The sequence below is a fragment of the Corapipo altera genome, unplaced genomic scaffold, assembly GCF_003945725.1.
Source record: "Corapipo altera isolate COAL_440 unplaced genomic scaffold, ASM394572v1 23, whole genome shotgun sequence".
Taxonomy (NCBI): Eukaryota; Metazoa; Chordata; class Aves; order Passeriformes; family Pipridae; genus Corapipo; species Corapipo altera.
This window is the reverse complement of record NW_020884878.1, coordinates 24474012-24499584: the sequence shown is the minus strand read 5'-3', so window position 1 is coordinate 24499584 and position 25573 is coordinate 24474012. Positions and strand designations below refer to the sequence as shown.

At 38.7% G+C, this 25573-nt stretch overlaps 1 protein-coding gene across 4 annotated transcripts in view; it reads right to left on the bottom strand.

Moving 5' to 3' along the window:
- The window catches only part of NOVA1 (NOVA alternative splicing regulator 1), a 145317-nt gene extending 121547 nt beyond the window's left edge, over positions 1–23770 (bottom strand). For 2 of the 4 annotated variants that reach the window (XM_027638188.1, XM_027638189.1), the window contains exons 1-2: positions 23300–23770; positions 21286–21429 (exon numbers count right to left, since the gene is read on the bottom strand). In XM_027638188.1, the coding sequence (XP_027493989.1) occupies positions 21286–21429; positions 23300–23435 (280 nt within the window). In that variant the 5' untranslated portion in view covers positions 23436–23770. Of the gene's footprint in view, positions 1–21285; positions 21430–23299 lie in introns of those variants that run through there. The other 2 variants (XM_027638190.1, XM_027638191.1) reach the window with 2 other exon arrangements.
- Positions 23771–25573: the final 1803 nt, after the last annotated feature.

Below are 25573 nucleotides of genomic sequence, written 5' to 3'. Positions count from 1 at the left end.
ACATAACTATTAAAAACACATGTGCTAGACACATATAGAGAATAGTTGGAAAGTTTTTATTAAATTTGTAGGTTCTTCAAAAAGGACAAAGTCAGTCATCTAACTTTTGGTTCCATCTGAGACACAAATTTTCATGACAAAATACATCAAATTAAATTTGTAAACTTTAATTTAGAAAAATATACTACAATGACACTATTTCATTATTATAAATTTTCATACAATATCCTACCAGCACATATATTGACCTATTCAGAAGTCTAGTCCAGAACATACCCTGGGAAACAACCCTTAAAAACAAGGGGGTCCAGGAGGGATGGACGTGCTTCAAGCAAGAAGTTTTGAGTGCACAGGAACAGGCTGTACCAGTGTGCCGAAAGGCAAGCCGGCGGGGAAGACAACCAGCTTGGTTAAACTGGGAGATTCTGAAGGAAATCAGGGATAAAAAGAGAACTTACCGACTGTGGAAGAAAGGGCTGGCTACTTACGAAGAATTCAGGAAGACAGCTAGATCATGCAGAAAGAAAATCAGGGATACAAAAGCGCAATTTGAAGTTAAATTAGCCACTTCTGTTAGGGATAACAAAAAGTCCTTCTATAAATACATTAATAACAAAAGGAGGAGCAAAGAAAACCTTCATTCTTTGAGGGACTTGGAGGGAAACATAGTTAATAGAGATGAGGAGAAGGCTGAGGTACTTAACACTTACTTTGCCTCAGTTTTTACCAGTAGGACAGGTGGCCCTCAAGGCAACCAGCCTCTGGAGCTGGTAGACAGAGATAGGAAACCAAATAGCCCCCTTGTATTCCAGGAGGAAATTGTTAGTGACTTACTGAGTCATCTGGATCCTCACAAGTCTATGGGACCAGATGGGATCCATCCTAGGGTAATGAGGGAGCTGGCAGAAGAGCTTGCCAAGCCGCTCTCCATCATCTTCCAACAATCCTGGCTCACTGAGGAGGTCCCATATGACTGGAAGTTGGCAAATATCACCCCAATCCATAAAAAAGGCTGCAAGGCTGACCCTGGTAACTACAGGCCTGTCAGCCTGACCTCGGTGCCTGGCAGAGTTATGGAGCAGATCATCCTGTGTGAAATCACACAGCAGCTACAGGATGGACAAGGGATCAGACCCAGCCAACATGGGTTTAGGAAGGGCAGATCCTGTTTGACCAACCTGATCTCCTTTTACGATCAGGTGACCCACCTGGTGGATGAGGGAAAGGCTGTGGATGTGGTCTATCTGGACTTCAGCAAAGCCTTTGACACTGTCTCCCATAGCATACTCCTGGAAAAGCTGGCAGCCCACGGCTTGGACAGGGGCACTCTGTGCTGGGTCAGGAACTGGCTCAAGGGCCGGGCCCAGAGAGTGCTGGTGAACGGAGCTGCATCCAATTGGCGACCGGTCACCAGTGGTGTTCCCCAGGGGTCAGTGCTGGGCCCAGTCCTTTTTAACATCTTTATCGATGATTTAGATGAGGGGATTGAGTCCATCATCAGCAAATTTGCTGATGACACCAAATTGGGAGGGAGTGTCGACCTGCCGGAAGGCAGGAGGGCTCTGCAGAGGGATCTGGATAGACTGGAGAGATGGGCTGACTCCAATGGAATGAAGTTCAACAAGGCCAAGTGCCGGGTCCTGCACTTTGGCCACAACAACCCCCTGCAGCGCTATAGGCTGGGCACAGAGTGGCTAGAGAGCAGCCAGGCAGAAAGGGACCTGGGGGTGCTGATCGACAGGAGGCTGAACATGAGCCAGCAGTGTGCTCAGGTGGCCAAGAAGGCCAATGGCATCCTGGCCTGCATCAAGAACAGTGTGGCCAGCAGGAGCAGGGAAGTGATCCTTCCCCTGTACTCTGCATTGGTGAGGCCACACCTGGAGTATTGTGTTCAACTCTGGGCCCCTCAGTTCAGGAAGGATATTGAGGTGCTGGAGCGGGTCCAAAGAAGAGCAACGAGGCTGGTGAAGGGACTGGAGCACAAGTCCTATGAGGAGAGGCTGAGAGAGCTGGGGTTGTTCAGTCTGGAGAAGAGAAGGCTTAGAGGCGACCTCATCACTCTCTTCAACTACCTGAAGGGAGGTTATAGCCAGGTGGGGGTTGGTCTCTTCTCCCAGGCAACCAACAATAGGACAAGGGGACATGGGCTCAAGCTCTGCCAGGGGAGGTTTAGGTTAGATGTTAGGAAGAAATTCTTTACAGAGAGGGTTATCAGGCATTGGAACGGCCTGCCCGGGGAGGTGGTGGATTCACCATCCCTGGAGGTTTTTAAAAAGAGATTGGACGTGGCCCTTAGTGCCATGATATAGTAATTGGAGTTGGATCAGGGGTTGGACTTGATGATCTTGGAGGTCTTTTCCAACCCAATCTATCTATACTATGATACTATGATACTATGATACTATGATATATGTGGTGTGTACATAAAACATACAGATCGCATTCCTACATGAAGTTAATTCCAAAACTCTTTTTCTCCTAAATAATAACTGGGGAGGTAAATTCCTTGGAGTAAAGAACAGATTTTTGTTCTGCATTTCTACGTGAGATGGGACTCCTATAGGGTTCCTATGTAATCAGTCGAGATATAATAATCTTCTTCAGAAAGCAGTAAGGGATCAGGTTGTTGGCACAAAATCTAAAACATACTCAATCTCACACTGCACATATTGTAAGGGTACCTTGAACTGTAAAAATGGTCTTAGCATCACTTATGACAGGAATCTGTAAGAACTTAGAACTGCCAAACTTTCTGCTATGCACAAAAGTATCTACACTTAGTGACCCCTCAGTTACAAAGAGTATAACACAATTTCTCTACCAAGACAGCAATTGTTATTACTACTATGTGACTTTTGCTTCTCTTATTCAACTACACAAAGGCATTTACAGACTGCTAAAAACTACAGCTACTGTGACTTGTAAAGTTTAAATTGACCAAATCAAAGTATAAGATTAAAAAAAAATTACTGACCTATACAAAAAAAAGTATTATTAACAAAAGCTACTTTAAAACAAAAAAAGTCTTTTATTTAGAAAAATTAAATAATTCCTGTATCTAAAATACTAAACCAGTCTAAAAGCTAAACCTGTCCTCAGTTTTAACAGTAGTCATCACAGGCCCAGAGCAATCAAAAACCCTCCCTATATTCCATTTCTCCTTTCACAAAATATCCTGATGTTTCACAATTTCTTGAGACTCCAATTTAGAAGTTGGTAACTTTTCACAAATCTTTACCCAAGGAGTTTAGAGATCAAACAGCTGAACATTGCTTGAAAGAAGTATCTGAAAGTGCTTTCTCCTTCTAGTTCCATTTTCTTGTCCCTTTTCTAGGAATAACGATCAATCCGTAATTCAGGTAACCTATGAATTTCAGAGAGAGTCACAAAAAAAATTGCGAACAAGAAAGAAATAACAAGAAAGTCATAACAGAACTACAGAACAAAAAAGTAACCTGTAGCACCCCACTGCATACACATGAGCATGTATCTCTGAAATGACCTATTACATTTGCACAGGAATGAGACAACCATCCAAAATAAAATATTCTGGCCCTTTTTTTATAAAGATTACTGTGGATAATGCTAAAAGCTTGATTTTTAAAACTTGCTGAGACTGAGCTAGAGAAAGAGCTATTTCATCCCATGAAAGTATTTTCAAATAGTGCAGAATTTTTGGAGTTGAAAAGATGACACTTCGATTTCTTGTCTGCTTTTGCAAAACCACTGTAACAAACCTAAACACACACCCCCACATGTTCCATGTTGCCAAAGTAGCTGCAACAATAGGTACCATAGAAGCAAGAACGCAGAGGTTACAGAGTAGCTACAATCAACACTGAAGGAGGCAAAACTCTTGAAACACTAGTAAACGCTAGTGTTTAGTGGGCTAGCAAACACTCCTCTCCTCACTGATCTGTTCACATACAACTACGATAGCATTTATTTATAAGATTATATACCTGTGTCCACAGCCTTTCTGTGTACAACAGAGATTAGCAACAGGAAATTAAAGGCTTTCAACTACTCGACTTTAAGTTTCATTGTTTCAGTTTAGGTTGGGGAGGGTGCAGGCAATTGGTTGCCTTTTCCGTCTGCAACTTTTTATTATGATTAAAAACAAACAAACAAACAAAAAAACCTAAAAAAACTCAAGTAATCAACCAAAAAAAAGCCAAAGAAGGAAACCAGTCAGAAAATGGTTGAGGAGTACACAGAACATGAATGAAAATGGTGAACTTGTCTAGAATGCCACGTTTAATTTCAACATAGTTTTAATTACCAACAAAATTGATTTCACCTTGTACACTAATTTACGAACTTGATCAGATATTCATATGATACCACATCTAGAGTCACTTGACTCTTAAATCAGAACTTCTCAAAGTTAAAAAAGTTAGCTTAATACTTTTTTTTTTTTTTTGGTGAAAGGAACCATGCATACTTTTAGAAATAAAGGTTACTGAGTGAGTAGCAAGTTCCAGTGCTAATGAAACTGTGCAATTTCAGAAGTTCCTATTTGTCTTAAAAAGGCCTTCCATAGACTGGGGTTATGAATGATAGCTACCTGTAATAAGATGGAATTGGACTTAATGACCCAAAAGGATGACTGCATGAGTATCATGTTCCATTAATAGTTCTGTCAAAAAAGGACAGCAGTTCTTTTTATTAACTATATTTCATTTATCTTATGAAAAAGAAATGTCCCCTTTGCTATACTATAAAAGCCTTACCTTACTGCTAGCTTATTTGAATAGTCTCATACAAACAGGTACCGAGCTCATAGGGCACATTTTCCTTTGTCACTCTCATTCTGTTTCATTTAGGACATCTCTTCAGAGAGTAAAAATGTTTCACTTCTCTTGTGGAGAAGCTTGGAACTGGCAGCATCACTTCAATTTTGGGGCAGGTGGAAAGCATTAAAAGAATAATGATTATGAGATTTTATGGGTTTGTCAGAGGACAGCAGAGAAAAGAAGTCTCTAATCCATGAGGCCCTTTTCACACCTGCTTTCTAACATTTCACTCAAATTTGGTTCCCAAAAGACCTCTCACTATTACCTTCTATACTATGTTCCTTTTATATACTTGACCTAAAAGCATAGTAACAGAGTCCTCTGTAAGAGAAAACAGAAACTAGCACCCAAAGCTGTAAATTCAATTCATTTTTCTAACTCTTGATAGTGTCTGCCAGTTTACAACGACAAAATTGAATGAAGTTTTGGGTGTGTCCCTCACCCTCCCTACATTTTTAGAAAAGCAAAATATTTACACATCACAAAAAGATTAATAATCCCTGTGGTGGGCTCACCCTGGATAGCAGATAAGTCCTCAAAGCTGCTCACTCACTCACGTCCCTTCCCCAGCAGAATGGGGGAAGAAAATATTAACAGCAAACCAAGAAAAGTCATGAGTCAAGTTAAAAATATTTTAATAAGTGAAGTAAAATAGGAAGGCAAAATACAAGGCCTCAGAAAAGGCTGCCCAGCAGAAAAGGATCTGGGGCTGCTGTGCAGTGTGCACAAGTGGCCAAGAAGGCCAATGGCATGGAGGTTTGCAACAGAAATAGGGTGGTCAGCAGTGATCATCCCCTGTACTCAGCACTGCTGAGGCCACACCTCAAATCCCATGTTCAGTTTTGGGCTCCTCACTACAAGGAAGACATTGAGGTTCTGAAGCATGTCCAGAGAAGGGCAGCAAAGCTGGTGAAGGATCTGGAGTACAAGTTTTATGGGAAATGGCCGATGGTAGTGGGGTTGTTTAGCCTGGAAAAGAAGAGGCTCCAACAAGATCTTATTGCTCTCTACAACTACCTGAAAGGAAGTTGTAGTGAGGTGGACATCAGTTTCTTCTCACAGCTGACAAGTGACAGGACAAGAGAAAATGGCCTCAAGTTGTGCCAGGAGAGGTTTAGATTAGGTATTGGGAAAAATTCCTTCACAGAAAGGGTTGTAAAGCATTGGAACAGGCTGCCCGAGGAAGTGGTGGAGTCACCATCCCTTGAAGTGCTCAGAAAACTTGTGTGGTCACATGGCTATGGCACTTAGGGACATGGTTTAATGAAGAGCATGGTGGTGGTACATAGGCTGATGGTCAGACTTCAACGTATTTTCCAACTATAATTCTATGATTCCAATAGGTGATGCAGAAAACTTCCCTGAGCAGACCATTTCCCAGCTACTCTCTGAGAAAACACTGGCTAAAACTCCATTATAAACAGCATTATAAAACCCCATAAAACAGCATTATATGGAATGGAATAGCTTTAGACAGTTCAGGTTATCCCCCTTGTTGTGACCACTCCGTGACCACTCTCAACTTCTTGTGCACACCCAGTCTGCCCACTGAGGGGGGATAGTCAGAAACAGAGAAGGTCTTGCCACTGGGCAAACACTGTTCAGCAACAGTTAAAACATGAGTATATTGTCAATACGTTTTGGTCACAACTCTAAAACCTAGCACCATACAAGCTGCTATGAAAGAGAAAATTTAACTCCATCTCAGGCATACCCAGTTGCACTCAGAGGTCTTGCTTTCCTCTCTTGATATTTCTGCCATGTATGACCAGTGATTTCTATTCTGTTACACAGTATGGAAAGGCCAGGTGTGAGGATTTTAGCCATTGTTAATAATTCTCAAGCACTTAGAGTTGACAATATTTTTTGCCGTAACATAAAAAGTAAGGGAAGTTCTACACTGAGAAAAAAAAAAAAGGCTATATGGGAAAAACAGACCTTCCTTCTTTCTTCATTACAGACACTTCATTATAGCAAAAATTTTGACTATCCCTTCATACCAAATGTATCATTATTAAAAAAAGTCTTAGAATTTTGAAGTAGTTAGAAACACTTATACCATGAGGAATATACACTAGTCGAAGATTCCATTAAAAACGCAGTAGCTTATACCTGTTTTAATTTACCAGAAACAGGCTTTTGCAAAGGAAACGGCCTGCCACCATTACCTACAGGTTCATGAGAGGGAATATAACAGAACTAACAGCTCTCAGATGTAAAATTACTAATTCCAGTAATACAGTACATTAAACATGTCATTTGAGATATATGCCAACTTAAACTACCACATATGGCATACTATCTAATTATCACAGTTTGTGTTTTCATATGCAGAACTGTTCTAGTTTTTAAACAATGTGTCAAAATGCAGTTTTATCTGAAAACAGAAAATGTTATCTTTTTATAATACCAGTAGGTCAATACAGTATTTTTAACATGCAGTACCTCACAAGTAAAAGAAATAAATTAAAAAGAGAGAAGAAATACCTGAGAATAAGTCTCTGATGTTTTCAAAATGCTTTTACTATTCCTACTATTAAAATATTCAGGGAAAAATTAATTTTAATAATATGTTTCTGAAAGATAGTATTTTCAATTTTTATTCTTCCTTTCAAGTCATTAATTCACCTATTGGCATACTAAGCCTTAACTGACAACAGACAAACAGAATAGTCAAGTTAGTCATTCTCTCAGTTTTGCATGCAATTAAAAAATTCTGTGAAATAGCACATGTACAGACATCAGTTGCAGTCAAGACAGACATCACTTGTGTTCCTTCTTCATGTGCAATTCAACCTCACTCAGAACAATCACTATTGCAGAATCATACATTCTAAATGCAGATTAGTACAAATTGTGCCCCAAAATATTTGATTTCAGATTCCCCAGCTGGTGCTTCATGTCACTTCAGCTGTTCAGAGGGATTTTTTTATGTTTCTTTGCGCAAATAAGCAAAGAGCTCACATATAATTACCATGAAAAGTTACATAATCTTAAGCTCTCCTTTTTCAATTCAAACATGACCATGTATTTTTAGACAATAAAATCAAAATGTGCCAACAGCTAACACTTTAGTAGACAAAATAACTATGGAGCACCCACTCCAAATACTTTTGTTTCTTGTGCAAGAGTACAAAATAAAGGTAGAGATATTCCACTCAATCACCAAATGTATTTTTCCATGTCTCCCTTAGTTCTCATAAATTGTATGTGGTACTTTTGATAATTTTTTTTCAACAGAAAATAGATAATATCAAGATATATTTGAACACACTGTCTTACTCTAAAAAACATAGATTACATTATAAATATAAGAGTACTTAAGCATACAAGAGTTTAATTAAGAAATGCCTCCTCGCTTTTGTTCTGGTTTTAAATGAGCATCCAATCCTTGAATTTGCAATTATCTTTAAAACAGGTTTGTATTAAGCTCAGAATTTAATACATGCAAAAATAATGTTTAAATTTTTTGCTGAAATGATTTGAAAGGTATATGAATCTGATTAATAAATAAAAAACTCTTTTGTATTTTTGTTTTCAATAAACAAATTAAAGCAATATTTTTAAAAGAATACAGCCTTGTGTAAATGACTGTACTACCGGGAATACAGGAAAACTCTAAAGTATTTAAACATTTTTTTCTTAATGAAAAGCAGAATAGATTTGATTTCTTCCACACAGACTTCATCAGTCCAAACAACCCTTCTAAGTCAAAACATTTTATGTATAATAAAAGAAAATAGGACAATTCGACTTCATGATTACTATTTCAAGCTGAAATGCAAATATATCCTAGGAATTTATTTTTAGAAATTTTACCCATGCCTTTTAACACCTCAGATTAGAACTTCACAGAACACTTCCTAGTAATTGTTTAGATAATTTTTGATAATTCAGTCAGTTTCATACTTTATAAATTTTGATTTCTTTCAAAACTAAACTCAAACAAGTGCATCAAAACAAAAGAAAAAAATTATTGCTTGTAACAAGAGCAATTATTTCCAAATAGAAGGAAATTCTAGTAAATGTTTAGTTTGAAGAAGATTTGTAACAAACTGTATTATATTTAGTGTTCCTCTTCTAAAATGGACCTTTAAGCAAGACTGGCATACACTAACAAAAAGCCAGCATTTTCCTACATGGAATTACTGAACAGATTTACAAATATATTAAAAAGCCAGTCTATAAATAAAGAAGCAGATCAGAAAGATCTGAATCTATTTATACATAAAGATCAGAAAATCAGGCCACATTTTAAGCACAAAGAATAAGACAATTACAAAAAAATATTATATAGACTAAGTTTTTATCACTTGACCTGCTTTTGGTGTTAATAAAGGTTTGCATTTCTGCATTAAAATTTGAAAGGAACTTTTAAAATAACGTAGTTCATACTGATAATCTGTATAATACATCTATTTTTGATAAACATCTATTCATAATTGAAAAGTCACCTTACAATACAATTGAATATAAGTAGAAAGATATGTCCAAATACAGACTCAAACAGCTCTATCCAGCTGAGAAAAGTTCAGTTACAATCATTTGCAAGGCTAGAAAATGTGAGAACACATTCATTCTCAGAGGAAAAGGCAGTAGTAAATGTTAACTACCATACACAAGCACCAGGAAAAAAAAGGCAAAAAAACCAAAGAAAATCCCATTCCTTTGCTGGAAGAAGGAAAACCCCTAGAAAGACAGAAGTCTTCTACAAAAGATCTAAATTAGAATCACAGACAATTTTGGTTTTTAACATACACTGCTATTGATCTATCCATATGAATAAACACACTAGTACAGGACTATGTAGACTGGAGGTGTATTATACCTTGCATAAATTCAGTACTTACCTGAATTTAATGGTTGTATACAGAAACTGCTGATAATTTTACTGCCTTTGTACAAGTGTCTTCACTCACTGTCATGGGAGGCAGTGGTAAAATGGAAAGAAATTATCATTTTCAGTCCTTATGCTTAAGAGGCAAGAAAGAATTTGTATTTGTTTGTGCTGAAAGTCATAGAACATCAGCAGTGGAAAGATGGAAGAATTGTATCTCACTGCATATATTAAGAATCTGGAGAACTGGAGAAATGCTCACCTCTAGTGGAATATTTGACCTTAAACAACATAATGAATGGGAAAAAATTTATATCAGGTTTTGATTGCATCCTTGAATCCAAACATTTTCACCCTGTCTAAAAACTGGAAGTTTTGCTTATCTGAAGTCATCGGTGATGACTATATTTTACTGGCACAGTTCCTATTCTGAACAGCAAGCATAAAAGTGGAAGCACAAAAGATCCATGTTAAACTGCTTACGAAATAAACTATTCATTTTCCAGAAGTTAGACATGCTAAGCTACTACTGAGATTTATAATTTAAAGATTTGTATCAGTGAAAACTTCAGGTTCTAAAAACAACTTAAAAACTACAAATTAAAGTTAAACATTTGTTCAGACTGAATCACTGGCCTTTTTTCCCAAATAAGTAGCATAAACATAGTATTTTTTTGGTTAAATATATTTTTATAACCATCTTCAACACTTGTAAACGCAGCCCGTCCAGCAAGATTCCTATATTTCCCCACAGGAAGAATTAAAACGTAGGGGACATCCCACACTTTGAAGCAGATGACACAAGTTATTTCTACCTAGGAGAAATATCTATATGGGAATCCAATACAAAAGCCATCTTTTGCTTTTGAGCAAAGGAGAAAGAAATGGAGGAAGTGATAATCCCCTTAGAATTCAGCAATTAAATGCTATGTGAAAACTACTGCACTCTAAAGGGATTAACACAACCAAACCTGTTTAAAGCAGAGTGAAACTTTAAAAATTATTCAGTACAGAGAGAAAAAGTGTTCTCAAATTTCCTAAGATATATTGGTCTTTCCCTCTACATAGAGACTTACTCAAAAGGATTCCCGGATATTTAGAGATACACACAACATCTCTGTCTTTTCAAACTGGGATCACTTCTCCTTTGGTTTGCCAATAAACTGCATTATAATTCAGTAGATAATTACTAATAGTACGACTTCCTCCAAATCAGCATTGCAACATTGCAGCATTTCTAGACCTACTGAAGTAGGTCATTCTACAAATACAAAATTTATATTAGTTCCTGAAATACTTTTAGTTTTAAGCACACTCAAATATCCCATGACCATTATCAGCTTATCTGTACCTCCCAAGTAAGCATACCTGACAATATGAAAACCTTATAACACAAAACCAGTCCTACAAATATATACTAATTTACACCAAAACCCCTGTGTGCTTTTTGAGAATCTTTAACAGGGAAAATGCATCCAAATTAAGACATTTCCTGGTTTATTAGTACCAAAAGCATTAAGATCACCTATTCTGAATTCCTATCCATTAACATATCACAGAAAAAAAATCCTTGCATTATCTTAGGAGACCATTTAACTATCTACATATTTTTAGGAAACGTACATCAAGTCATAATTGCAGCTGAAATACCGCAACCCATCACTTCTGAAATTTTGCATTGGAAGAAACAACACACCCAAATCAGAACTAGCCAACCCACTATATAGCCAAACTCTTAAAGACAAATAAATAATAAAAATCTTCAGACAACCAGTACAAAGCTGCCAAAATTTACAAGCAGAGACTTCTTTACAAAACAAAACACACAAAGAATTTTTACACAAGATGAAACTTCATAAGTTCCTGGACTAGTCAACACTAAACACATGGTAGTCTTTCACAAGCCATATTATTCCATTGAAAAAGGACAAAAAAGTGAATAAAAAATAAGAAGTTTATTTTTCCTCATTCTGAGTACATGCATGTTGGAGAAGGGAAACAATAAGGTACCTATTTTACAGTTATGGGTGACTAAATTTTGTGTCCTTCTCATGTCTGCACCAATGAAATCAGAAAGTTCTAAGCTAATAAACTGTGAAGGACAGAACTGAACTACTTCTGAACATCAAAACTCACATTTTTCTAAACAGTAGGTACTATCAAACACATGAGCCATTTGAAAAGATAATATAGAAGCAGGAGAATCTTGTTAATTATCAACTAAGTACCATTAAAAAAAACCTGAAATAAAAAATTACCTAGTTAAAAATATATTGTTTAATTTAAACACTGACCTTGCTACCACTATTTACTCCAGTCTCTTAGACTAGAGGGTTCTAAAACATTTGCATAAACTGAGGGATTTTTGTTTTTCAAAGGTACAGGAAACCTAAAGGTAGACAAATATAGTTGCCCATTTAATTGATTTTCTCATCAAGAGCACATAAGACTCAGTTTCTGAGACTACCAATTACACACAGATTTCTCCAAACACTGAAAAGTACTTTTTTAGTGCTTTGACTTTAAAATCTGAGGAACAAATATTTTCCTTCTAAATTCTACCTATTTAGGGAAAGAACTGTTTTTCTAGTTATTTGGGATGAAGGAATCAAAAAAAATTTACTCATCTAATGTACTATGTTGAAGTCATAGATGTAGATCCATACAGAACTACACAGCTTATAAAATTATAAAGTACATACTTTATTATTGTTAAAAGTAGTGCAAATACTAGATGAGCACTTGGCATCACCACCATAAATAAAATCACAAAAAAACCAAACTTATATCCCTGAAAAAGAATCTTTGTAAAGTTAACACTTTTTTTTCTTTTTTTTTTAACATTTCACTATGCTGGAAATTATATGCTGCTTGATGAAGAGCAATCTCAACAAAAACTGGCAGATTTTGGTGTGCTGCGCTATACAGTAAAAGACTTAGAAGTTAGGAAGTGATATAGTCAGAAAGAGTTCCTGGGAAAGACAAATTTTACTTTAGATTGACAGAGTCGCCAAGTGTTCATCTAATACAGTAAGTAGAAGACATACAAAAAATGAAGTGTGCACACACATGCAAGGCAGAAAACAAACCCCATACATGTTCTACATCTAACACTTGCAACAAATCATTTTTATAAAGCTTTAAGACATCCAGCAGCAGCATTTCATTGCAGACCTTTGAAAAATCAGCACAGACAGAATGCCGGAAGAGCCTCTCTTGTTCCACAGTTTTCTTCAAATCCAGGTCAAGAAACTACTAAAAAGCTACCTATTCCCTTTTCTTTTTTTTTTTTTTTTTTGGTGTTCATCAGGAAAATTGTTGGTAGACTGCCAGATTACAATAAAACATAAATATTCTATAACTCCAGCTCAATGCTGCTGCCAAAACAGTGTCTGCGGCAGCACCTGAATTGCTGCTGCTGCTACTACTAGTACTATACACTACCCTACCTGCACTCTGGCATTTCCTAACGCCAGATTACAGATGGAGACAAAATGTAAACCTCTGTTAGATCAAGCTCCAACTTTGGCATATGGCCCAACTGGTCTTTCCTCCCCCTTCCCTCATAGTCATGACATTTCACAGCCCAACTCTTTGGGAATACACTCTGATATAGGTTTAATTTCATAAGCACACTGGATGCTCAACAAAGCAGACTTAATGGACACACGCCATTTCCTACTTTTCCAGTGCATGACCTAATATAAATATTTTCAATAACTTATGATATAAAAAGAAAGACTCCACCATTGAATATTCCATTAAATATTTGTAATTTTTCATGTACAATTTGAAAACCAGAGTTTAGAACACACTAGGAAGATGATAAATTGCTGCTGTGCCTATCTGGTTCTCTACAGAGAATTTTCTTCCCCATATTGCCAATGAAGAATCTAAAGAGGACTAAAGTCACTACTTGAAAATAAAAAGTACATACAAATCTTCCAAGAGTTTTGGAGGTGTGCACTATGGGTCTTGATTCAAGCAAACAGGTGCCACTCTATGAAGTGGGGGAAAATAGTACAAATGTGTGAAGCTCTTTATGTGGGAAATTACAAGAGAGTTAAATGGCACTGAGCAAGGCACAAAAAGTGCTTTTAAAATAGAAACAAGGGAACATGCAGAGAACCTCAGTATCTAATTTAATTAATGATTGAGAATGCAAAGGCTCCAACTGGTGAAACATTAGCAGCAGCCATGAATTTCACTGTAGTTCTGTATAACAAGTAATCTTACCTGAGTGATTCTCAAAAAAATGTCAACACATCGATTGTATTTTTCATCTGATCCTGTCAATGCTGAGATGACAGGCCCTGCAGGATGCAGTGAGAGATCAATGATGAAAAACAGCTGTTTAGTCTTTTCACAATCAAAACCTACAAGACCAGGTAAATATGAAATTTTTTCTGAGATTCACGCTTCTTTATATCCAAAAAATGCTAATGTCACATAACCCCTTTCATATACATAAGTTCACAAGGGTATCTCTTCCTCACTTATAAGGCATCTGACCCCAGGTCAATCGTATCACCAAGGTTTAACTTCAAACCTGGTCCCAAATACACTGTTCTTTCAAGTGCTCTATGGTCACATAGCTAGTTATTTACAACAGCTACATCCAGCCTTCCACAAAGGAGACTTAATTTTGTCCCCCAATTATGCAAAGCACTTAAACCTTACAAAAAATTTACTACAATTCAGAAGTCAAAAAGAACAATAAGGAGCTCAAGCAAAGAGTGATAAATTCATACTCAAAGGTTACAAAAGCATGTTAGCATTGTACAGCTGGGAGCTGACTTCCATAAACGTGTCTCCAAAGACTGCCTTAAACTGACATTTCAATCAGATCAGCTAAGTTCTTGCAAAGGAATTTCAGTGCTTGGTTATGACCAAGAACAGCACACCTAATCCTCAACCAGATTCAACTATAATTAATTATCACGTTAAAGTTAATATGGGAGGATGGGAATTTATATAGTTGTCATTTTATTATGTATTAAAATATTTAGTGTGCCTATCAAATATAGGGAAAATTTAAAGCAGAAGATTCTGACAATCCTTGCTTGTATTTTAATTTAAAAATAGAGAAATGTAGTTAATCTTTATAATGCTATGTGTAATCACAAATTGGGATGCAGATACCCCTAAAATCAAAACAAAAATAGGATGGAATAGAGCTATACAAGTCTGTAATGTAACTCAAGATCTCTGGGTTAAAGTACAGTTTGATATTTCCTTTGGGAATATAAAATGGCCCTGAATACCAGGGTGAATGTAAGGAACATGATAGGTTCCTAAAGCCATGTCATGGAGTCAGAATAAAGACAGTAGTATTTCTACAGTAAATTAATAGCCTCTCACATGCACAGCACACTAATTTATTCCATGTGCTAAATACCAAATTCCAATTTTACATGTTTCCATGCTACTAGAAATCCTTAAAAGAACCACAAGACTGAGCTAGACAGAACAAGCACCAAATATTCCCCACTACAGAACATACTACAACACCAGAAATTCATACCAGACACAATATAACTCTTTTCATTTACAGACAATTGTGTTTGTTGTCAGAACAAACACAAATATTTTTGCTGAGTCCATTATAATGGTGACATTTCAAAAACATGTTTATCAGCTTCATTACTCCACAGATAGATTTGATAAACAAGCATAATGTATTACAGCTTTAGATTGAAGTACATTAAGAATTTTATGCTAGTGTCAAACAAATCCAATTAGAAAACCAAAAGGCCTACCTAGAAACATGGCCATCAGTAAGAGTCAGAAAAGCAGCCTTCCAATTTCTAATACATATTGCATTTTATACCATGACACTGCAGGCTCTGAGGGTCAGAATAATTAAGATCAACAGCAGCTGCAGTGCAACGTGAGAAGCACACTGCCACAGCTCTCACCAGTCCAGCCCAATTACCTGCAGCATTCCAACACCGGACAACTGACAACTACCATACTCCTCACCAAGTCATTAACTCCCACTGGCCTACTGATAAATGTTAAAAAACAAACTAACCTCTCTAAGATGGACTGCAAAGCTGACTGTACCTGTGGGATGCAACTATGAGTCTCAGAGATGTGTGCCAGTCAAATCCTTATAGTTGTTGCTAACTATATGCTAGAGCTGAGTCCAAAGACAGAAATGAGACCATAATCAGGCACAAGCCCTCCTCCCAAAGCCCTCTGTGCTCCATTTCTAAAAGCCAGTCTGACAAATTCACTAAATCCAATGTTTTTTTCCCTGGCCAAAAATTTACTGATCACTGACAAAATAAATTCTGTGGTCAACTACTGAGGACAATATCTAAGTTAATGCAATTAACTAAAGAACAAACAAGATCAAAGAGTATTTGAAAAAGATATTCCTTTTTACAGGTTGCGTGCATTAAGAAAAGGGAACACATGTTTTGTTTACTGCACAAGGGAGAAGAGAAAAACAATTAAGAGATTCAGACATTCCCTGTTTATATTTTCAAAATATTAGCTCCAAGACCAATGCTCTGTCAAAGATCCATTAAAACTCAGATTTATCTGAAAAATACCACTGAAGTATTGTATGGAACTTTCAAACTTCACGAAAGTGGAAAATTAAAATCTTATTTAATTTTTGTTAAATGAAAAATTGCTTTACAGAAATCCTGACTTTATCAAAAAAACAATACTGTTAATAGGAACACCTTCATCTACATAAACTTTCTAAACTACTGAAAATAATTTGGGTTTCAATTGTATTCTAACCTAGGTAAAAGCCATCACAATGAAATGTTGAAAACTTAAATATGGCATTTCCATCATAACAGCTGTACTCACTCTCTTCTTTATTTTGCCAACCAAGTTAGTCTGTATCATTTATTAAAGTTAGACTAACCATTCCAAATCTGTCACAAGTTGTTATAAACCTTTCTATACAAGACAAAGACACAGCGTTTCCTTGCAAACAAAAGCCATTTACTATGTCAAAGTTGATTCACTCATTAACATGAATAAGTCCCTACATGTAGAAAAAAAAGTACGTGCAAAATTTCAATTTGAACGTCTCCTCAAAATTTCTCTAAGCCTACCGAATGAGAAAGTGCTAAGTGATAGCACACTGGGCAAGTTAGATATGTAACAATCTCGAGATCCTACCAAGTTACATATTCAATTTCAGCTTCCTTTTAAATGTAAAATACTAAGGATCTGCTGGCTAACAAGCTAACTTTTTTTATTCTGTTCCAGTAACCAGGCAACAGACAACTGTCCAACTGAGAATTATCTCTCTGAACAGCTGGCAATCAACACATGGGAGTTTTTGGTGGTTGGTCTCTTTTTTTTTTTTTTAAACTAGCACAAGGATCAGTGATTACTTTACAAATCTACACAGCTCTAGATTCCACCCCTGAAATCTCTACTCACTATTTACTAATTTCCTCAGGGCCATTATCCCTGAAGTTACTCACATAAGTAAATGTCTACAGCAGAATCTGAAAATCTTAGACACATACTTATGTAGTCTACAAATAGCTAATGTCAACACTTCGGAAAAAAAAAATAGAAGCATCAAGAACAAAAATGAGATGCATTTATTGATGTACGACAAACCCCTTAAAGGAACCATGACAACAGACAGCTAATAACTAAAGCCATGCTCACTTCTAACTCCATTACTCTTTTCTCTTCCCTAGCTGAAAAAACCCCAGTATTTCACTTCAACATTATTTCAAGTGTTGATTTTTAAAAAGTTCTTTTCCCTACTAGACTGTTATTTTTAAAAGTTACAAATTAACATGACAATCTCTTTATTATATAAAGGAAATAATAAAGGTGAACCAAGCTTGATATATGATTCTTTTTTCCTTACTAGCAGTTTATAAGAGTAATGAAGCTATAAGTTTATTAATTATAAATTCCTGTAAAGTTGTTACTTACACATTCAATGTGTTTAAAAGGTTTTTAAAAGTCAGAATAGGAGACTTTTCAGAAAGGTACTGGGCACAAAGATTACCTAGACTATCTCACATAACGCATGACTGTTTTAAAAAAAATCTGATATTTAAACAGAAAACATTTCAAATACAAGACACAAGCACAACATAGCCACACAACACTTCACACACTCTCTACATAAGGTGAGAGAGGAAACTCACAACTTTTATATTCTACCAACATTTATATCACTAATGATTAGAAATCTGCTATAAGAACAACACAGTTAATACACTGTTAAAAGCGGTAAAAACTTATCCCCATTTAATTATGCTTTTATTCATCTCTGTTCTTGATATGATCTAATTTCAGTACAAGTACGGCTTCATATTCCAATAAATTGAAAAACACTGACCAAGCTCAAATTCACTCAAGCACCAAGTTCAGCCCAGGCAAGATCCTGTTGCAAAATAAACAACATGATGCGATGCAACAATTTTGTGCATGTGTGTGCATATGGGAGAGACTGGGGCAGGAACGCGGAGTGAGAGCGCGCATGAGAGAAAGAAAGCGAGAGTGTGTGCCAGCGCTCGCAATGGAAAATATACATATGTCCCAAGTAGTTTTCAGTCCGGTGGTCACTATAATGCAGAATGGAGAAACAGATAAGACAATGACAGCTTCATACAACAGAAATAACCTTTTTGATATTATTCAAAACAAAACCATACATTAAAATAGCTTCACAGAATAGCCACTTTCTTTATGCAGTTGGCTAAATCTGTATCCAAATTTTGGACCAAAACCTACTAGTCAATACACACTGTACTTCTCTACAGAAAGGATCAATACCGTTTAGTATAAAAGTAGGGTATATTTTTACATTTTAATTTCATTTATGTTAATCTTGGGGGACAAGCCTGAACAGTAAAGAATCAGGGATAATCTAGACACAATATTCAAAGTCAAATTGCAGGAGTCCAGACAATTAGAGAAAGTCAGTGGGTAACCTGAAAAGAGAACAATAAATTGTGTACTCAAAAAATAAGACTGCAGTGGACAGTAATATATTTTTATACTGCTTCCTATTTTGTAAACTAAAATGTACAGTGCAAAGCTGTTTTTCCTTTAATTTCCTTTAATTAGAGCTGCCATATAATTCTTCAGTAATTAAGTCACCTTTTGACGCACAAAAATAATTCCAACAGAAATCAGTCTGCATACTGAAGTCCTATATCACAGAGGGAAAGAAAAAACACTATTAGATCACGGGAACTATTTGTAATTTCTGTGTTATAACCAACTTCCTCCTTTCCAAACAGGAACTTACTTTTCTAAAACTTTTTGGAAATACAGAAGAGTTTCACAGAAGCTTCAACACCAGAACATTGAATAGCAAAATATATATTAAAAACATTTGTAATCACAAGCAGGGATAAGGACTAAATAGCACCTAGTAGGAAAACAGAATAATCGTTTAAGAAACTTTGTAAGAAAAATAAACCGTATCTTCATTTTAGCTCTTTCACAAGGTTTGTATTCCCTAACGCTATATGAGCAAGAGAGTCTGGAAGAAACCCAAAAGCCATCAGCTCAGGGAATGCCAGGACCTCCGAAAATTCCATGGGCTGGTGGTCAGACGCAAACAGAAAGACTAAGAAGAGCTAGCCATGCTGGAATCCATTTCCCATCCCTGTTCTACGCTTCAGCAGGTATCAGTCACCAGCTTCCTTAAAACACTTTCTATATGACACAACATAGCTGCAAATTCAAGGCAGACTGTATGAAGTCAAACTGGAACTTCATTTGCACCTGTTAGCGTGAAAATGCTTGAGCCTCCCAGCCCTAATTATTTATATTATTGCTACTGATTTTAAGGGAAAATATGTCACAAATGTTTTTCTCATGTTATTCTAGCTTGCTAATTTTTACTTTTCAAAGGTTCTTCTGCTACTACTGTTTTATCTTTACAATTTCCTACACACACCAAAAAAAAAATAAAGTAATTCTGATTTAATCAGAAAACAAAAGAACTATACTAGAGCACTGAACAAAGGATCTAATCTTTGGAGCGTCCTTTCCAAGTGAGTGTAAATAAACTGTAGTAAAATGAAAAGGCTTGTAATTTGGTATTTGGAATATTCTTCATAAACACCAATTTTCTGTAACATCCTTGCATATCTGATACCCCCTCATGTATAATGCAAAAAATCCATTTCATTTTCATCTATTGATAGTGAATTTAATTTACTATTGCAGCTCTTTACCCAGATTATGTTATTAATTCTGCAATCAGGCTCTTTAGAATGCTTTAATTTCTTCCTAGAGTTTTCACAATTCCACATTGATTTTTTCCACCCTAACATACCTTTCAAAACAAAGGATCATTTTTCCGAGCTTTTTTTTAAAAAAAGTAAACAAGGCCTGAAAGGAAACGAGCACCCTTCATAAGCGGTAACTTTCAACAGGAAAAAAAAAATCTACATGCATCACTTCAACCTCTGACATTTAAGTATCACAAACTACATTCATTAAGGAGACGTAAAACAGGTGCATTAAAATTTCCACATTAACAATCATCTTTGTAAATAGATCAAAATCTCTTCATTAATAAAATATTATCTACTTCTGCCTGACACTAAAGTTAGAGGGCAGGGATGCTAAATGCTCCAATGTTAGTGTTCTGTTTACATCCATACCAACTGCCTCCACTATTTTGCAGAATTCACTCATCTTTTTAAAGTAGATCAAACGCAAAGCAGCTCTTATTTTTCCAACAGAGAAAAAGTCAGTAACAGCTGACTCAATTCCAACAGCTCAACTCAATTCCAAATCACCAGTTACTCTTCAAAACAACAAAACCAAAACACAGAAGTGTCAGCTATGTTATTATTTTGCATCAGTTTTTTAAAAGTCCTCTAGAACAAAGTTCAATTAAAGAATACTAATTTGTTCATATTAGGGAAAAAAAGATTAGTCAACTACAGAAGTTAAATCTTGTCTATCATTATATGCAAGACTCCATTTTCAGAAATCATATAAAGGAGAAATGCCAATTCAGGTATTTATTACTGTAATACTCAAATACTAAAAAAAACTTCTTTCTTGTGCATTAATACAGCTAATATAAAATGCTAATTTCTTTATTCATCTAAAGCACTTCACTTTTATAACAGAGTTTTCTTCCACCACCATGATAAACATAACATAAGGAATATCTAAAGAGCGGCACTTGTCCTCTTTACTTCACTCCAGAGCCAGTGAACAAAGCAGTGAAGAAGAAAGAAGGTACATAATGGATTTAAAGTAAATGGCCCATTCTTTACTAAGGCCTCTTATTTTTACTCATTCTAGTTTATTTGTCATTCTAATGTCTGGAAACTTCAAACGAACAATTATTTTTACACCACCTGTCACAGTGGTTCCTTAAAGCTAGATTTTTTTTTTTAATAAAAAATAAAGCAATCACTGTTAATTAAAATAATCTTTCACAGAAACATTGTAAACATCTTTAAACTTGTTTTAAGCAGTTAGTGCCCAGCACGGTCCATTCCACACACCAAAACAGACAGAACATTTATATTCACTGTTGCACTTTGTAACATACTTTTGTGAGACATAATGCTTCCTGCTGCACTGGAAGCCTAGTTGTCAATATACGAAACACACTGACATGTACGTATGTCCCTTGGGACTTGAAAATAAAGAATTGGCTAATTTTTCACCTACCTGGGTAAAAATCTTTGGATTTAGACAACTTGATGGTGGCCCCAGTCTCTTTCTGCAACTGAACAATTGTCTGTCCTCCCTTCCCAATTATAGATCCAGCAGCATAACTAGGTATGAGGACCTTTAGAAAATACTGGCCATCCTCTGAAAAATTGAGATATGCATGGTTAATATGGCTTATAAATTCTCATTTTTTCTCCCCAGACCCACAAATAAACAAAAGGTTATGTCTTTAAACTCCTCCACTAATTCATGCATTTACATCTAACCAGTTGCGTCATTCTACAAGATATGTTTAGACTGTGCCTTTGACATTTTAAAATATCTACATTTATTCTAAGCAAAATAAAGAACACACATAGGTTCCTTAATTCAGTAAAAGAATGAGAATAAAATTCATATTATATTTCAAAGATTGATTTTTATCCAACGGCAACCACAGCATGCAGAAATGATCAGACCCCTTAAAAAAAAATAAAGCCCTGCACGAGAACGTGGCTACTGACAACTACAACCTTCCTTGAAAATGCTGCAAAAGAAATGACAAAACCAAAAAGGAACGAATTGTAAATTCTAATGAGCTATTTGTTTGTCATTAGCAAACACATGAGAACAGCAATTAGCTATTGCCTGTATTCTTCTTAAGTGAGCAAAACGACTACTCTGCTACCAAATAACCCACCCAAAATGTGGGGTTTTATTCCAAGCATTTCAGCCACTGCCAAGAAAACAACTCAACATGGTGCAGATGGAATCACTTGCCTAAGTAATCCTGATGTATTCCTTTAGCACTTCTTAAGAGACAATGATCTCTTTTAAGCTCATTAATTAAAGGACACTAAGAAGAATTTTTCCCAATTGATCAAAACCCTAAGTCACTTATTTTAAATACACTTAAAAGGTGACAACATAGACAATGCCAGTCCTCTACCCACCACTAGCGTTAAAACACACAATCGAAACAGGAAAAAATATATAGAATGAATGGAGGGGAGGGGAAAAAAAGGATTCCCAGTCTGATTTGGAAACTGCACAATTGTCAATGCCCTCACCACACTGCTAAATCCAGCTACACTGAAGTCTGAGGACCTTTCTGTAACTGGTTCTGAAGAAGTGCAAGGCAATAAGGGTACGCTGGTTTCCCAGATTCAGGCTATCCTCAGTAATTAAGGCAAGATCCCATTGGCATGGATATTAAAATATCATGAAACCTGCTTCATGAAGCTGTGGGGGTTTTTTTACCCCTAAGTAGAGGTAACGATCTCTGTTCACCTTACTTCTCTTCTCTGAGACTATAAGCGTCTCAAGAAGTGCCTGTGTGTGACAGTGGTGCCCACCCGTATTACCACAGCTGGGGAACCATGCATTATGTACAGTCGGAGCGCTGCTCTCAACATGGGGCAAATAAATTCACCTCTGCCTCTGTGCATTGTTATGACGACTCCAGTGCAAACGGATAAAGGAGATGCTGGTCCCGTTATAACTCATCTCCTCCAGGAAGAGCAGGATGTTAACTAGAGAGTCCCCGCAGCCGAGGGGCGACTCCCCCTGCCACCAGCCAGCCCTCGCCCCCGGCTCGGCACTGCAAACACACGCCGTGTACGCGCTGACAATGGAAGTGAGGCCAAGGAGGAGGAAAACGCACGACAAGGCTGAAATTCAACTTGCGACCCCGAAGATGTGGAAGGAGGGAAGAGCGTTTACCGTCTCCCTCCAGCTGCCCTTTATTTTCGCCCATCGTTAAAGGGGCGAGGGAGATAGCTGTGCTGCGGGAGTCCCTTGTGCTCCCTCCTCGCCTCCGTAGGGTCACGGCTGTGCAGCCCCAGCGTGGATATTAAATAAAAAGACTAGTAGATGCTGAAAACCGACGCCATTTTGATGAATGATAACATTAGAGAAATGGGAATCTTTTGGAGGGGGGCGAAGGAGAGGCGGGCGGGCAGGCAGGTAGGAAAGCGAAGAGGTGGGTGGGTTGGGGGGGGGTGGGGAGGGAGGTGACAGAGGATATACCCACCGCCCGTGTTGGTCCTTTTGGTGCTGCCGGCTTCAGGGGGGGCTTCAAGCGGTCTTTTCCGGGAGTCCGGCGGGTCCAGGTCTATGGGAACCCCGGTGTGGGTCCCGTTCTGCTGGATGGGAGCTGCCGCCATCATGTTTGCTGCTGCTCGGAGGAGAATAGTCTCTTCCCTTCTGTGGTGGGGGGGCAGGGAGGGAAGGGGGGAGGAGGAGGAGGAGGAGGAGGAGGAGAAGGAGGAAGGGGGAGGAGGAGGAGGGGAGGGGGCTCGTCCCGTTCTCTTGTCCTTTTCGAAAATGTAGAGCTAAGATCGGGATTGTCGAGGATGCTGCGCGCCTTGTTTATCTGGCACTCGGGGGGAGGGAAGGGAAAGGAGGGAGGGAAGCGGGCAGGACTGGGCTGGAGGAGCAGCTGCAGTGCAGTGTCAGGAGGAGATGAGGAGAAGGGAACAGGGGAACAAGGGGGGCGAGAGGGAAGAGAATGGGGGAGAGGAGAGGAGGAGGGGAAGGAGTGAAAAGAGTGAGACAGGAGGAGGAGAGGACAGAGTAAGTGGGAGAGGAGAGGAGGGGAGAGAGTGAGTGGGAGAGGAGGGGAGAGAGAACGAGTGAGACTGAATCGGCGGGAAGGGAGGGAGGGAGGGAAGGAAGGAGGGAGGGTGAGAAGGAGGGAGCGAGCGGTGTAAATGGTGGGCGAGGGAGAGAGTGGGAGATGATTCACGCTGTTTCTGAGCCCCCTTCCGCCCCTGCCCGCCCTAGTGCCGCGCCTGACGCTGCGGCTCAGCTGCCCGCCGCTCCCGCTCCTTCGCTCTCGGGCACGGGGGTGGAGAGGGGGATCGCTGCCGCTATAGTGCGGCGCTGCTCCGCTCTCGCCCCAACACCGGGGGTGGCTGGCTGGCCGGGGGCTGGGGTCACCACCCTCTGCTGCACCGCAGAAACCCGAAAGGCAGGAGAGGTTAGAACCGTGGGAGGGGGTGGAAGGACGGGGGTGTCCGAGGGCAGACGGGGGGGGAAGGGGGGGGGCGATGGAAGGGGGTGTATATGTATGTGTGTGTGCGATAAAAAAGAAGGGCGGGGCTTTCTGTGAAGACAGGCGGGAGATCCGACCAATGGGAACAAAAGAGAGCGAGGCTGGGATTGGAGCTCATCGCCAATTCCAGGACGCGAGTGGAGGAGCCGCTGTGTGCTTTAACCTCTGCGGCGGGGGCGGCGGCGGGGCGGGTGTGTGTGGGGGCTGGCTCCTGCCCCGGGAGGGTCCCCGCCGTGATGCGGCGTCACCTGGGTTACACGCTGCGCCTCGCAGGCCCGCAGCTGCGTGGGAGGACGGCCGAGATTGCTCGTGGAGGCGGTGGGATAGCGGTGACACGTCCTCGCCGGGGCTGGCTGCACCACTTGCGCGGCGCGACGCGACACGGCCGATGTGTCTGCAGCCCTCCGTCCATCCGTTCGCCCGTCCATCCCCGCCGGCCGCCGCGGGGGACGGGCGGGGGACAGCGCTGTCTCTCCGCGCCGGGAGCCTCCGACGCGCCGGGCTGCATCGCGCAGGCTTGTAGAGGAAATAATAAAGATATTATTGTTATGCTGTGACAGCCGGTCTAGCTGGAGCTGTGCGACACAGAGCCGCGTTGCTTACCTAAGTATTTCGTAGAGAAATCAAAGATGTTTTGCTGCGGTGAAGGTTATTTCTGCGTACTAATCTGAAATTATTCAGGTGGAAGCTTAAAACGTTTTAAGATGTGGGGGAAGGGGGAGGCAGGGCTCGGGGGATTGTCTGCGCACCAGAAAAGCATGCTATTTATTGACTCGTTGCCTTTGAAGAAATTTTTCAAACCGCTGTAACTGTGGAGGCAGTGGTCAGTACTGGAGCATCAACTCTGTACAAAATTTAGGCACATGTGTTTATTGCGTTACACCATGCTCTGTGCTAAATTCGTATTGCTACGTGTGTGTGCAGCGCAGCTGCTGACTCGATTCCTCCTAATGCGCGAGCTGAAAACCTGGCTGTTTGTGGATGAAATCCAATTTCCATTCTGAGCTCCCTGGGAGACAGCCTTAGTTTTAGTAATCACTTACCATTAAAACAGCCCCAAACAATTTTTAGTACTTAAAATGCAGATTTCGTGTATAACATATCGTATAGCTCATCACCTCTGCTTAAAAATTGCAAGACAGGTATGTAATTCATTATAGGATATTAAACTGTGCACATGTTAACATCTAAACAGGCTCCTGCCCAAATGCATTCACAAATTAAGAACTCAATCAAGCACCGTACATGGGA